The sequence below is a fragment of the Grampus griseus genome (assembly GCF_964374135.1).
Source record: "Grampus griseus genome assembly, chromosome: 5".
Classification (NCBI taxonomy): domain Eukaryota; kingdom Metazoa; phylum Chordata; class Mammalia; order Artiodactyla; family Delphinidae; genus Grampus; species Grampus griseus.
The window spans coordinates 76689124-76704508 of NC_138998.1; the positions used below are offsets into that span (position 1 = coordinate 76689124).

A 15385-nucleotide genomic window follows, 5' to 3' on the forward strand; every position below is an offset into this window, starting at 1 on the left:
GTGTATACATTTAAAACTGGATATCCTAAAATCCTTAGTTTTACCTATTAGCTTTTATTGTGTCCTTTTTTGTACACTTTATACAATGTAGGATGGAGAAATACAAAATAATTTTACCGGGGCTTCCCTGGTGGCGCAGTGGTTGAGAGTCCGCCTGCCGATGCAGGGGACACGGGTTCGTGCCCCAGTCCAGGAAGATCCCACATGCCGCAGAGCGGCTAGGCTCGTGAGCCATGGCCGCTGAGCCTGCGCGTCCAGAGCCTGCGCTCCGCAATGGGAGAGGCCACAACGGTGAGAGGCCCGCGTACAGCAAAAAAAAAAAAAAAAAAAAAAAAAAAAAATAATTTTACCAAGTGGCTTAAAACATGGCAAGCCAAGATACACATACACACACACATGCACACACACACACATACACACACACACACACTATGATGGATCCGTTAATACATTTATGTGAATTAACAAATCCATCAGAATACAAGCCATTCAGAATGTGCATCGCAAGCAACAATACAAACTGAAAGTATTTTGAGAGGTGAAAGGGGTTACTTGCATGTGACAACCAAGGAAGGTTACATGGAAAACTCAGGATTTAGGTAAAACTATGATGGATAGATAATATAGTTTCAACAAGGTGGGGAAAGGTATTCCAATTGTAGGGAATGCTGTAAGCAAAGTCTCAGGAAAAAGAATATGGTACATTTATGGGAAAGGATGTGTAGATGTGTTTGGCTCATGAAGGAGTCCAATGCGTATACATTTGAAACACAGGATTTCAAATTCATAGTGATTTCAGAATTCAGATAATCAAAGATATTATGAAGATTTTTTTTCTCCTACCTAGAAGGAGAGCCAAGGTTGGTTCAAGGTGTCACAAATTGAAAAATCAACAATAGTTGAAGGACCTGTGCAAAATGGACACGCGAAGAGCTGTTTGGCATGCTTAACCACAGATCTTAAGGAAATGAATAAGCAGGCGCGCACGCGCACATACACACACACACACACACACACACACACACACAAAACCTATGAACAAAACAAAAACACTGCTACCGAGCAACTCACAACCAGTCAATTTATTTCCATTTCATTTTGTTAAGAGCCAGTTACAAATGAGGGTGATCTAGAAGCCTGAAAGTAATGACAGTTGAAAATAGCTGTCTGGGGAGGTGGTGTGGATTTGGATGGAAATATACCGAGTTCTTTGGTAGAAGCAATTCTTTGAAAATGAGATCTGAAAGAAAGATTTGTATTTCCAGTTGTAGAGAATCTTGAGTAAAAGATACATTAGTTTGAAGTTTATATTTATAAACTGAAAGTTTTTGAGCGTGAGTGTGATATTCAAAGAATTGTCTAGGACTTAACAGGAATCTAACTTTGTATCTTTAATATTCTAATCTCCTTAGATCTTTTAAAAATATACCTCTTGTATATTTAAACACTTCTATTAACCATGCAAATACAGTTTTTATTCAAAATTTATGTTTAGGCTGACTTCTGAATTTGATGGTAGGCTTTCTCTCATTCCGAAGTTAGCATCAAAGCCTATCTCTCTTCCAAAATTCTCATCCTTGGCATTCAAAATTTAATTTGAAAACCTTATTGTCTATCAATTCTCAGTGTCTGTGTTTGGAGAATAGTCTGTGTGTTTTGTTTGTGCGATATTCTGGGAGTGTAACTTGTATAGTTTCTCTGGTGTGTGTCTTCAGTTGAGTTCCATGCAGCAGGTGGTCCGAGAGAAAGATGCCCGCTTTGAGACACAAGTTCGTCTTCATGAAGATGAGCTTCTTCAGTTAGTAACCCAGGCAGATGTGGAAACAGAGATGCAACAGGTGTGTTGCTAAAACCTAGTAGAATGATTGTAGTTTTGGTTAACATTTAATTAAGTTATCACAGCCACTTTTCCACCCTTACCCACTGCTCTTCACTTGGTCTGGGTTTGCTCATTAATTGCCTTCTTTTCGGTGTTCTTCTCTTCTGTTGCATATTGCTTATTTATTTTCCCTTACCTTGCCTCTTACCCCTCTAATCAGGTTGTCCCTACTCAAAAGCTGAGTTTAATTGGCAAATGTATGTGGTAGTCAGAAATTGGTTTCTCTTCAGTTTGCTGATTGTAGCTACCTTTGTGCATTGAAAACCTGATCCAAAGCTTCAAAAACAATGAAGTCTGTTTTACACTTTAGAAAATTTAAAGATAAAAAGCAGTGATTTTGAAGCCATAAGGTCTTTTATTAACTCATTCATTATTTTTAATTCATTGAGTAATTTTTGAAAATTGGCTTCATTGTTTTTAAGTTTATCATCGACTAACTCAAAAGTATCTGTTTCTGTTTAGTATGTAGTGCAGTGTGGTACCCAAAGGCCCTCCAGTGGTATTTCATAGTTGATTCATTTAACTGTTTTTGAGCTTCTTCCAAATTCTAGGCAATTCTTCAGAATATACCACTAAATAAAGTTAATTTATATAGCACTTTTAAAGTAGTATATTAATATATACATGTATTGTTGACTTATTCATTCAACAAATGTTTACCAAGTGACTGTACCATGCATGAAACTAGAAGAGAAATGGTTCTTGCCTATAGAGAATATTCTCTTTGGTGAGTGGGATATACGTGTACCTATGTTATTTAGGTACAGGACATGACTATATAATTTTAAAAGTGGATATGTATAATAAATATCTAATTATTAAAAAGGTTCCCTAATTCAGGGACTTCCTTGTGTCAGTTTGGTTGTTGTTGGTGCTCTGAAGAAGACATTTTTGGAGATTCTTTGTTGCTCTTGGATAGGAAGCGTGGCATGCTGGTGTCCGACCCTTTAATCTGTCATCCTCAACATCTAAAAATCTTAAGTACACAAGTCTACCTGACATTTTGAAAGGTAAGCAGATAATGATGCTCATGCGTTAGCACATTATGTCTAAACGTTTTCTTCTCAGAAATTGAGGGTGCTGCAGAGGAAGCTTGAGGAGCATGAAGAAGCCTTGTTGGGCCGTGCTCAGGTTGTGGACCTGCTGCAACAGGAGCTGACTGCTGCCGAACAGAGAAACCAGGTACTGCCTTCTCTACTACCTGCCTTGGGAGTATTCATTTCCACTTCAGTTTGCCAGGCAGCAGGTATAAAATCCTGTTAGAAGCCTTCAGAGAATTGATGCCATTTATTCATTCTTTCAACAATTCCCTGTGCTTAAGTGGTGGTGATACTATGATGATCAAAATATATACAGTTCCTTCCCTCATGAGGCTTACATTTCACATCTTTTATTGTTGCTCTTTTCCTTTGTGATTTTAGGTCTAGGGTCCTAGTTTCTTTAGAATGTCATATTTTCATCTAAGGAGTTTCTTTTCTGTCAGTTTACCCCTTCTCTGTCTTCAATGGTTCTTGTGCTTTATGTACTGTCCCTTCTTTGTTTGTTTTGTTGTTTAACTTTATGTTGGTTTGAAATAATCCCACCATGCAATATTCCCTTAAATTTAAAGGTGATTAAGGATGCTGATGTTCTAAAATCTTAAACTCACGTATCCTATTCCCTGACTGTTGCCCATCCTGTCATTCCCTTTCTTAGGCTGTCCTGACTTTCATTCTCATTAAGATTTCTTGATCCTTTCATGTGTTGCTCTGGTATGTTGGTTCTTTCTTGGCCTCGCTCCTTTCCTTATCTGGTATAGATCTGCAACTGCGATTTGGACTACTCCTTTACCAGCCCTTGGATTCCCTGTGTCCCTGCCCCTTCACATCCAGGGAGCCAAATCCTAATGTGGAATCGGTGCTATGGTCCACATTCTCTGCTTGTTCATCTGGGTCCCGCATGCTGCTGGAGAAAGTCATATCTTTTCTTCTTAATTTTCAACTCTCCTTGAGAACAACTGTCTTTCTTGCATAGAAACATGTTCCCATATCTCCAATTCTAACAGAACCCATACCCTGACCCTGAGTCCCCTTTCTGGCTGTCATTGAATAGTCAGGTTCAAATCCCAGTTGTGCTACTTACTAGATAGGTACTGTGGAGATAGTTACATATGTGTGACTTTATGGTAAGTTTCCATTCTCTGCTCCTTTTAGTACCTTATAAGTATCTCTCTCATGGCCTCTAATATTTTGTATTATAATGATCTGTTTAAGTGTGACTCTCTCACTAAACTCTGAGTTCCTTGAGGGCAGGGACTGGATCCATTTATTCAGTATTTATTGAGTACCACATACTCAGTATGCCATATATTATGCTAGATGCTGGAGAACAGTGATGATAAAACAGACACAGTCCCTTTCCTTATTGAACTAATTTTGTATTGGGAGACACATAAGTGAAAAGCTGATGACACAAATAAATATATATATGAACAGAAACTGTCAAAAGTATCAAGAAGCAAAAACAGAGGGTCTTATGGAATTGTAGGTTTGGTCCTGAGTGTCTAGGCCTGGGCTTCACCTAGAAGAGACTCTTCACTATGCTTATTGAAATGAAAGAATGAATTTATGGTTCATGAGGCTTTGTCTTTTTTTCTTAGATTTTCTCCCAGCAGTTACAGCAGATAGAAGCTGAGCAGAGTACTTTAAGGAACACTATAGAAACAGAAAGACAGGAGTCCAAGATTCTGATGGAAAAGATGGAACTTGAAGTGGCAGAGAGAAAACTATCTTTCCATAACCTGAAGGAAGAAATGCATCATCTTCTAGAACAGCTTGAACAGGCAGGTCAAGCCCAGGCTGAACTGCAGTCCCGGTACAGTGCTTTGGAGCAGAAGTACAAAACAGAAATGGCAGAGAAGACCTCTCACATTTTGAGTCTTCAAAAGACTGAACAAGAGCTGCACTCTGCCTGTGATGCCCTAAAGGATCAAAATTCAAAGCTTCTCCAAGATAAGAGTGAACAGGCAGCTCATTCAGCTCAGGTCATTCAGCAGCTAGAAGGTCAGTATTTGATTGCGTTTGAAGCCCATTTGTCTAGCCCATTTGTCTAGCATCCCTTTAAAATTTCAGGGATCTCTTAGTGACATCATTTGCTTAAACCAATTGAATGAATAGAATGATTAAGAAAGGTGTCTCTTCTGAACTCTTTGTTGCATTTCTCCCATCTCTGACTGAAGTTATAATCTGGCTTAATAAAATTATTATTATAGTACTAAAAACTATTGATAGTAATGTGTCAGACATTAAAAAGAACCCTATGTGAAACATAACTGTGGTCTGAAGGGTTCACTGACTGAAATGAGTAGGATTTGAATTAATTTGTGGAAAGCTCAGGCCAGATCTAGCTGCAAAGGTAGGGAGACTGAATTGCGTGGAGTCATCTTTACTTCTAAAGATGGATCTGAATGCTTTTCTTATAGGTGAAAATTTCTTTTTAAAGAAAACTTTTTTAAAAATGTGTTATTATTAAAGTAATACATGCCTCTGATTTAGTTTAATTCTAAAAGATTGGCATACAGGAAAGATTTTAGAAAGCATTAAATTGAACATCTGTATTGAAGAGAGCTGAACATTAATCAGAAAGCCTTAAGGGACATTACATGGGAACAGTGTGTTACATGAGCATGCTGTTCTCTTAACTGAACCATGTTCATGTTTAAAACATCTCAGTAGAATTTATAATGCTTATGTGGAGAGTGAAGAAAATAAAATAAAAAACACTAAGGGCATTTTCAAGGGGGAAAGGAAAAATGACTTTAAAAAAAAATACCTAGACCTGTTTTATTTTACCTTTGAAGGAGGTTTACTGAGATGTCCTTTGGTCCTTGAGAGCATATAAACAATTTATAAAAATGATGGTATTGGCATCGTAATTTTAATTAAGATAACGGAACTAGAATAAACAGCATATGGTGTATCCCTAGAAGATAACTCACTAAGTTTCAGGCTTGAGGCAAAGATCATTTCAATTTTATTTTCTTTTCCTTAGATCAACTCCAGGAAAAATCCGAAGAAATCAACCAATTTCTAAATAAGGCAACGTTGCTAAAACATGAAATAGCATCTCAGACTTCTTTGCCAGATGTTTCTAACGAGGGCACACAGGTAATTAAATGTGTACTTCTTATGAATATGATCTGTTTGTCTTTGCTGTATCTATACTTGGGTGTTCTAATAGAATTTATTCCAGAAAGCAGTATAAGCCTTCTCTCTTTTCTGCCTATACAATGCTTTTTTGGAGCCAATTCTATTTGAAAGGAAACATGAAAGACAGTAGTGTCCCAACAATGAATAATGAGAAAAAAGTAGACAATGAGCAACATAACCTCAAGAGCCTTTCTAACCTCTACAGCCTTTCTGTATTGGAGATGAGTCATTAATTTTAATCTTATAATCAGCTTTCCCAGTTGAGAAATCAATTTTGTTTTTGGTAGACTGAGATTTGATCAGGTTTAAAGTATACAATTCAGTCTAACCAAACTTAAAAGTCTATTGTAGAAATCATAATGCCCACATTAATCAGTTAACAGTAAAAAGTTTAATTTCCTGTTGATTGGCCAGTATATTCTCTCTGCCTTCTATAAAAGTCTCCAGGGAGCTAGATTTTAATCACCAGAAGGCTGCTTATTGAGCTTGAATATCAGAACAAGGAGAGTTAGTTTGATGATCTTAATTAACTAGTGTCAAGCTGGGATAACTGGATTAATTTATCTCCATTATAAGATTATACCTTCCAAACTGACAGATATAGGGGTCAGCAGAGTCCCATAGTTCCTGGGCAGTACTGTGCACTGACAAAAATTTTTCCTTCCTGGTTTTTGGCATCTAGGCTTTCCAATCTCTTCTATTCTCCCATTCTCAACTTTTTCCTCCCGTGTTTTGTTAAGACATTTTTCAGCAACTCTAAAAAATTCAGATTCCATATATATGTTTTAGCATACAGAATTTTTCTCTTTCTGACTTACTTCATTCTGTATGACAGACTCTAGGTCCATCCACCTCACTACAAATAATTCAATTTTGTTTCTTTTTATGGCTGAGTAATATTCCATTGTATATATGTGCCACATCTTCTTTATCCATTCATCTGTCAGTGGGCACTTCGGTTGCTTCCATGTCCTGGCTCTTGTAAATAGAGCTGCAATGAACATTGTGGTACATGACTCTTTTTGAATTATGGTTTTCTCAGGGTATATGCCCAGTAGTGGGATTGCTGGGTTGTATGGTAGTTCTATTTTTAGTTTTTTAAGGAACCTCCATACTGTTCTCCATAGTGGCTGTATCAATTTACATTCCCACCAGCAGTGCAAGAGGGTTCCCTTTGCTCCACACCCTCTCCAGCATTTATTGTTTGTAGATTTTTTTGATGATGGCCATTCTGACCAGTGTGAGGTGATACCTCATTGTAGTTTTGATTTGCATTTCTCTAATGATCAGTGATGTTGAGCATCCTTTCATGTGTTTGTTGGCAATCTGTATATTTTCTTTGGAGAAATGTCTATTTAGGTCTTCTGCCCATTTTTGGATTGGGTTGTTTGTTTTTTTGATATTGAGCTGCATGAGCTGCTTGTAAAATTTGAAGATTAATCCTTTGTCAGTTGCTTCATTTGCAAATATTTTCTCCCATTCTGAGGGTTGTCTTTCCATCTTTATAGTTTCCTTTGCTGTGCTTTTAAGTTTCATTAGATCCCATTTGTTTATTTTTGTTTTTATTTCCATTTCTCCAGGAGGTGGGTCAAAAAAGATCTTGCTGTGATTTATGTCATAGGGTGTTGGACCTATGTTTTCCTCTAAGAGTTTTATAGTGTCTGGCCTTACATTTATGTGTTTAATCCATTTTGAGTTTATTTATGTGTATGGTGTTAGGGAGTGTTCTAATTTCATTCTTTTACATGTACCTGTCCAGTTTTCCCAGCACCACTTATTGAGGAGGCTGTCTTTTCTCCATTGTATGTTCTTGCCTCCTTTATCAAAAATTAGGTGACCATATGTGCGTGGGTTTATCTCTAGGCTTTCTATCCTGTTCCATTGATCTATATTTCTGTTTTTGTGCCAGGACCATACTGTCTTGATTACTGTAGCTTTGTAGTATAGTCTGAAGTCTGGGAGCCTGACTCCTCCAGCTCCTAAAAAAAAAATGGTTCTGAAAAATGTAGGGGCAGGACAGGAAGAGAATAGACTTGAGGACATGGGAAGGGGGAAGGGTAAACTGGGAAGAAGTGAGAGAGTGGCATGGACATATATACACTACCAAATGTAAAATAGATAGCTAGTGGGAAGCAGCCTCATAGCACAGGGAGATCATCTCGGTGCTTTGTGACCACCTAGAAGGGTGGGATGGGGAGGGTTGGGGGGAGACACAAGAGGGAGGAGATATGGGCATATATGTATATGTATAGTTGATTCACTTTGTTAAAAAGCAGAAACTAACACACTATTGTAAAGCAATTATACTCCAATAAAGATGTCAAAAAAACCCAAAAAATAAATAAAAACAAAAATTCAAAGAATTTTATGGTGAACACCTGCATACTCACCATTTAGATTCTATTAATATTTACTATGTTTGCTTTATCATATATCTATCCATTTATCCATCTACCAATTCATCTTAATTTTTTGTACATTTCACAGTAAGTTGTAGACATCAGTAAATTTTTCTCTAAATATTTCGGCATGCATATCATTGACTAGATTTTAATATTTGTTTATAGTTCTTTTTCTTTTGAAGTGAGAGTTACAAAACATGAAATGTACAGGTATTAAGTGTACCATTCATTGAGTATTGTCAAATGCGTTACCCAAATCCCTATCAAGATATATCACCCTACAAAGTACCCTTTTGCAGTCAACCGCATTACTCCCCTCCAGAGATGAACCAATGTTCTATATTTTTACCGTAGATTAATTTTGCATGTTTTATATCCTATAAATGTAATCGTACATTTGTGTTATTTTGTAGAAAACTTCTTTCACTCAGCATATTTTGAGATTCATTTATATTATCGTATGTATCATAATTTATTCTTTTATATTGCTGAGAAGTATTCCATTTTATGAATACACTGTATTTTCCTTTTGCATGACTGTGCTATAATTTCCTTTTGATGGATAACTGGTCTTTTTATGCTTTGGGTATTATGAATTAAGCTGCTATGGACATTCTTGTACAAGTATTTGTGTGGACATATGTTTTCATTTGTCTTCATTAAATGCTAGTTGAGGAATTTCTAGGCCATAGAGTAAGAATATATTTAGCTTTATAGGGAAATGCCAGATCTTCTTCCAAAGTGATTATATTGTTTATACTCTCACCTAAAATATATGAGAGTTCTAGTTGCTCTGCATCTTCTCTAAGATTTGGTATTATCAATTTTAAAATTTTAGCCATTTTAATGGGTGTGTAGTGGTAGGTCAGTGTGGTTTCAATTTGCATCTCCCCAATGACAAATGACGTTGAACATGTTTACTTGAGATTCTTGGACATTTGTATATCTTCTTTTGGTGAAGTATCTGTTCATGTCATTTCCTCATTTTAAAAATTGAGTTTTTTGCCTATTTATCAAGTTGTAGTAATTCTTTATACATCCTGAATGCCAATTTATTATCAGGCACGTTTGGTAAATATTTTCTCCCATGCTGTGTCTTGCTTCTTTTTCTTTTTTAATTTTTTTAAATTGAAAATCACATATTGAATTTTTTTTATTAAAAGTAGAATTTCTTTTTTAATATTTATTTATTTGATTCCACTGGGTCTTAGTTGCAGCAGGTGGGCTCCTTAGTTGCAGCTCGTGGACTCCTTAGTTGCAGCTCACTGGCTCCTTAGTTGTGGCATGCGAACTCTTATTTGCAGCATTCATTTGGGATCTAGTTCCCTGACCAGGGATCGAACCTGGGCCCCCTGCATTGGGAGCGTGGAGTCTTATCCACTGCAGCACAAGGGAAGTCCCCGTGGCTTGCTTCTTATCCATTTTCTTCATGATGTTCTTTAATTAGCAGACATTTAAAATTTTGATAAAGTCTATTATTTATCATATTTATCATTTTTTTTCTGGTTATAATTTTCTTTGTCCTGTGTGTGAAACCTTTGCTTAACCCCAAGTCATGAAGATATTCTCTTATGTTTTCTTCCACAAGCTATATAGTTTTAGCTTTCACAGTTAAGTCTCTGAACCTCAGTAAATTTTTGTGTGTGGTGTAAGATAAGGGTCAAGTTTTATTTTTTTCCCTATATGGATATCCAGTTGTCTCTGCACCATTTCTTGAAAAGAGTTTACTTTCCTCTTTGGATTGCTTTGGTACCTTTGTTGAAAACAAATGATTAATAGGTCTATTTATGAGCTTTCTAGTCTATGAGCTTTCCAGTCAAGTCTAGCCAATTCTTAGGCCTGTATCATATTTTTTTTCGGTCAAGGCTTTATTGGGGCAACAGGGGGAAGTGAGAACAAGTAACAGGTTCCCTTGCTGGCTGGCTCCCTGAGGGGAGGCGAGCTTGTTCCTTATATGGAGTGAGGGTAGGGGTGTGTCCAGGGGTCTTGCTGGAGGGGTGGCTTAGGTGGTTTGCCCACCCCTAAGGTGGTGTTGTAGCATATGCTCAGTACCCTGCTTTTGCTCCCAATACCCTGTTTTTGCTCCAAGCTCTTCAAAAGTGGCAGTTGGGTGTTTTTGGTCTCTTTGTATCTTTTGGGCCCAGAATTTGCTCCAACTGCACATGCATGCAGTTATTTTTAGTCCCATATAGTTTCTTTGTATTTTGTTGCTCGAGGAGATGTTTGTCCAGGTGCAAGCACTGCAGCACTGCAGCACTGCAGGAAAGGGTCCTAGGTCCCAGCCTATCTCATCCCCTGCTGAGAGACTCTACACCCTTATTCTTAAGGGGTAAGGGACCGAAGATCTCTTCTTCTGAAACTTCTTCCTGCATAAGGGGACAGGGGCCACAGACCCTAGACCCTAGAGGTGTAGAAGTCTCTTGCTGACTGTCCCAAGGACCTGGGCCATTTTCTGCTGGAATGGGCTGAATTCCTTGAGCCATCATGAGCCTTACTTCAAATTGTCAGAGCCTAGAAGACACAAACTCAATCAAAAGGTTAAACAAACAAGGGCTATAAAGGAGAAAAACAACAATAGCCATTAAAGGGCCTAGGAAGGGAAGGAACCAGGTTACTTTGGGAGGGCTTCCTTAACTGTTGACCTGACAGGGGAAGCAGTGTCACCCCTGCCAAGAAGCCATTCTGTTTGGGTGTATATTTTTGTTAATTGCGGGGTTAAAGTTCAACATGTTTCTCTATTTTTAGAATGGAAGGTCTGGGTTGGTCCCAGGTCTCCTTTTTGGACTGAAAAGTCTTAGTCACAGGTTTACAACAATAGGGAAGACAACAGAGTACTAGACAAAATATAGTCTAAATCAGTATGACTGAAAAGAAAAGGGTTATGAGAAAACAAAAACCTCCTGCCAGAAAGCTTTTTATTTTTTTTGCGGTACGCGGGCCTCTCACTGTTGTGGCCTCTCCTGTGGCGGAGCACAGGCTCCGGACGCGCAGGCTCAGGGGCCGTGGCTCACGGGCCTAGCCGCTCCGCAGCATGTGGATCTTCCCAGACCAGGGCACGAACCCGTGTCCCCTGCATCGGCAGGCAGACTCTCAACCACTGCGCCACCAGGGAAGCCCCAGAAAGCTTTTGATACCTTGTGGTATCCAAGAGAACAAACTGGAGAACCAGTTTTCAGTTTCCCTGCCCATATTGAATAGTGAGGATTGGTGGTTAATTGTCTGCTGAAACCAGGTGGTTTGTTGTCAGATATTCTCAATGTTGGTTTCTACCCGGTACGGGCATCAGGGCTGTTTTCTTTGCCTCCTGATGTGCCCTGTTCTCTTAGGTAATCTGAGAATTTTCCTTTTGGTGCCCACAGCAGTGAATGACTTCTACTAGTGTTGATTTTTGAGCACTTCTATGAGTTGTAATATCTCAGCCCCATATGTTACAGTGGAATTTTTTGCATTTAAAAGTCCTCTTTCTTTCCAGATTAGCTGCATGGGCATGTAAAACAAGGAAGGCATATATATATATATTTAAAATTTATTCATTTTATTTATTTATTTTTGGCTGCATTGGGTCTTCATTGCTGCTCACAGGCTTTCTCTAGTTGCGGCGAGCGGGGGCTACTCTTCGTTACAGTGCGCGGGCTTCTCATTGTGGTGGCTTCTCTTGTTGCGGAGCACGGGCTCTAGGCGCGCAGGCTTCAGTAGTTGTGGCATGTGGGCTCAGTAGTTGTGGCTCGCGGGATCTAGAGTGCAAGCTCAGTAGTTGTGGCGCACGGGCTTAGCTGCTTCGCGGCATGTGGGATCTTCCCGGACCAGGGCTTGAACCCATGTCCCCTGCACTGGCAGGCGGATTCTTAACCACTGCGCCACCAGGGAAGCCCGGAAGGCATATTTTGAGTCTGTATATATATTTATAATTTTCCTTCCCCCAACGTTAAGACTCAGGTTAGGGCTATTAGCTCAGCCCTCTGGGCTGAAGTGTTAGGTGGCAAAGATTTTGCTTATATAACACTATAAGTGCTCACAGTAGCATACTCTGCCCTCCTGACTCCATCTTTAATGAAACTACTGCCATCAGTAAACCATTCTTCCTCAGAGTTTTCTGTGGCCTGGTCTGGTCTGATCAGGCCTACAGGCATAAACCTAGTTAGGGGTTTCAAGGCAGGAATGTGTTAGTTCTGGGCCTTCAGCCAGGATTAGAGTAGCCAGATTGAGGGTGTGGCAAGTTTTGAGGGTTAGTTCTGGGGAGTCAAGGAGTAAAGCCTGCTACTTAGTAAGGCAGCCTCCACTTAGCTAATGGTGGCCTTTAATTTCCAGAATCTTTTGTACTTGATGAGGGGTCTGGACTTCCAGCGGCTGTCCAAAGGTAAGCTTGTTAGCTTCTTCCACTAATAAAGCAGTGGCAGCTACCGGCCCGGAAGCAGCCATGTCAACCTTGGGCCATGGAATCTAGTTGTTTGGAAAAATAGCCTATAGGTTGAGGAACTTCTCCTAGCTTTTGTACAAGGACTCCCATAGCTGTCCCCTGTTTTTCAGCTATATACAAGATAAATGGCTTTTTTAAATTGGGGAGACCCAGAGCAAAAGCTTTGGTGAGGGTCTGTTTGATCTTATTAAGAGCCCTTTCTTGTTCCCCAGTCCAAAGTAATGGCTCTGTATCTGGGCCTTTAGTGGCTTCATATAGAGGCTTAGCCATTAGTCTGAATCCTGGAATCCAAATTCCGCAAAATCCTGTCATGCCTAAGAAAGTACAAGGATTTTTTTTTTGGTCTTTGGGGCGCTTAATTCTAATATAGCTTCTTTTCTATCTAGAGATAGCTGTCTGCTTCCAGGGTTTATAATATATCCCAGATATTTAACTTGTTACTTTGAGATTTGTGCTTTTTTCTGAAAGATCCTGTAACCCTGGGTCCCAAGGAAATTAAGGACTTAAATGGTATTCTGATCTGAGGCCTCCATGGTGGGAACTATGTATTAATATGTCATCTACATACTGTAGACTGGCCCCTTCTTTTAGATGTATTTCCCTTAGTTTTTTTTTTTTTTAATAAATTTATTTATTTATTTATTTATTTATTTATTTATATTTTTGGCTGCGTTGGGTCTTCATTGCTGTGCGCATGCTTTCTCTAGTTGTGGCGAGCTGGAGCGACTCTTTGTTGCGGTGCGCGGGCTTCTCATTGTGGTGGCTTCTCTTGTTGTGGAGCACGGGCTCTAGGTGCACAGGCTTCAGTAGTTGTGGCACATGGGCTCGGTAGTTGTGGCTTGCGGGCCCTAGAGTACAGGCTTAGTAGTTGTGGCGCACAGGCTTAGTTGCTCCATGGCATGTGGCGTCTTCCCTGACCAGGCCTTGAACCCGTGTCCTGTGCATTGGCAGGCAGATTCTTAACCACTGTGCCACCAGGAAGGTCCCTCCCTTAGTTCTTTTCTTAGGGCCTGGGTGAACAAGTGTGGGCTGTCCTGAAACCCCTGAAGCAATACTGTCCAGGTATATTATTGCATTTGACCTGAGTGGGGGTTAGTCTACTAAAAGGCAAACAGATACTGAGATGAGAGATGCTGGGATGCAAAAGAAGGCATCCCTGAGGTCAAGCACTCCAGGAATCTAGACTAATATAAGGATTGGCCACAAGGGGATGTATAGGGACCACTGCATCATTTACTCCTCTAAGGTCTTGTACTATTCGATATTCCCTATTTGGCTTAACAACTGGCAGAATAGGGGTACTGTATGGAGACTGACAGAGCACTAAGAGGCCACGTCTTAAAAATTTATGGATGAGGGGTTGCAAACCTTTTTTTGCTTCCAACTTTATGGGGTACTGTCTCTTGTTAGAATAAGCGACTTCTGGCTTAAGGCTAATTTTTACAGGTTGAACATTTATAGCCTTCCCAGGGATTCCTTTGTCCCAAACTGCAGGGTTTACTGTGTGTAGAATATGGCTGGGAATAGGCCCTTGTTCTTCCAGTTGATTTGTCTTAGTCAGAATCAAGATAAGGGGCTGCTTCGGGCCTCCTAACTGTAATATGGCTCCAAGGGAGCCCAGAAGGTCTCTCCCCAGTAATGGGATAGGACACTCAGGCCCAACTTAAAAGGCACGAGATCAAACACTGTTCAAATAGGCAAGTGAGAGGCCCAGTGAAGTAACGAGTGTGAGACTTTCCATCAACACCAGTCACAGTACAGCTTTTGGAGGAAGGAGGCCCAGTGTGAGAGATCAGGACAGAGTAAGTGACTCCATTATCACTTAAAAAATTGATTTTCTTACCTGCTATGTCAAGGACCACCCGGGCCTCCTTGATGGAGATAGATGTCTCATTGCGGGGAGCCACCAGAATCCCCAGGCCCGCTCAGTCGTCCAGCATGGCCATCTCAGGAGAGGGACCCCCCAAACGTGGTGACACTGAAACAAGAGGTTCAGGTGGCTACTTGTCACCCACAGGGAAGCTGCATTCAGTGGTCCTGGAGGTGCCCAGATCCTCTCCCTGGAAGAGGACAACTGCCCCACACTGAGCACTGTAAATCTGATACTGATCAGGGTTCTTGGCCTTCCCCAATCAGTAGAAATTGATTAGAGGCCAGACAAGAAATTCAGGCAAGGCTTTATTGGGGCCCCTGCTACAGCAGGGCGGAGTGAGAACAAGTGATAAGTTCCTTTGCTTGCTACTCCTGCCTATATCACATTGTTTTCATTACTGTAGTTTGTAGTTAGTCTTGAAGTCAGGTAGTATAAGTCCTCTGACTTTGTTGTTCTTTTCAAGATTGCCTTGATTATTCTAAGTTCTTTGCATTTCTACAGAAATTATACAATCAACTATCTCAAATTCTATTTGAAAAAAAGAAGAAGCTGGATGGGATTTTGAATTGGCATTGTGTTGAATCTATAGATCACTTTAGGGAGAATTGACATCTTAATACTACTGAA

At 39.8% G+C, this 15385-nt stretch overlaps 1 protein-coding gene across 2 annotated transcripts in view; it reads left to right on the top strand.

The window, feature by feature from the left end:
* The window catches only part of GOLGB1 (golgin B1), an 85955-nt gene that overhangs the window by 27228 nt on the left and 43342 nt on the right, over nucleotides 1–15385 (top strand). For both annotated transcript variants that reach the window (XM_082655172.1, XM_082655173.1), the window contains exons 7-10: nucleotides 1716–1838; nucleotides 2948–3061; nucleotides 4518–4920; nucleotides 5909–6024. In XM_082655172.1, the coding sequence (XP_082511298.1) occupies nucleotides 1716–1838; nucleotides 2948–3061; nucleotides 4518–4920; nucleotides 5909–6024 (756 nt within the window). The remainder of the gene's footprint in view (nucleotides 1–1715; nucleotides 1839–2947; nucleotides 3062–4517; nucleotides 4921–5908; nucleotides 6025–15385) is intronic.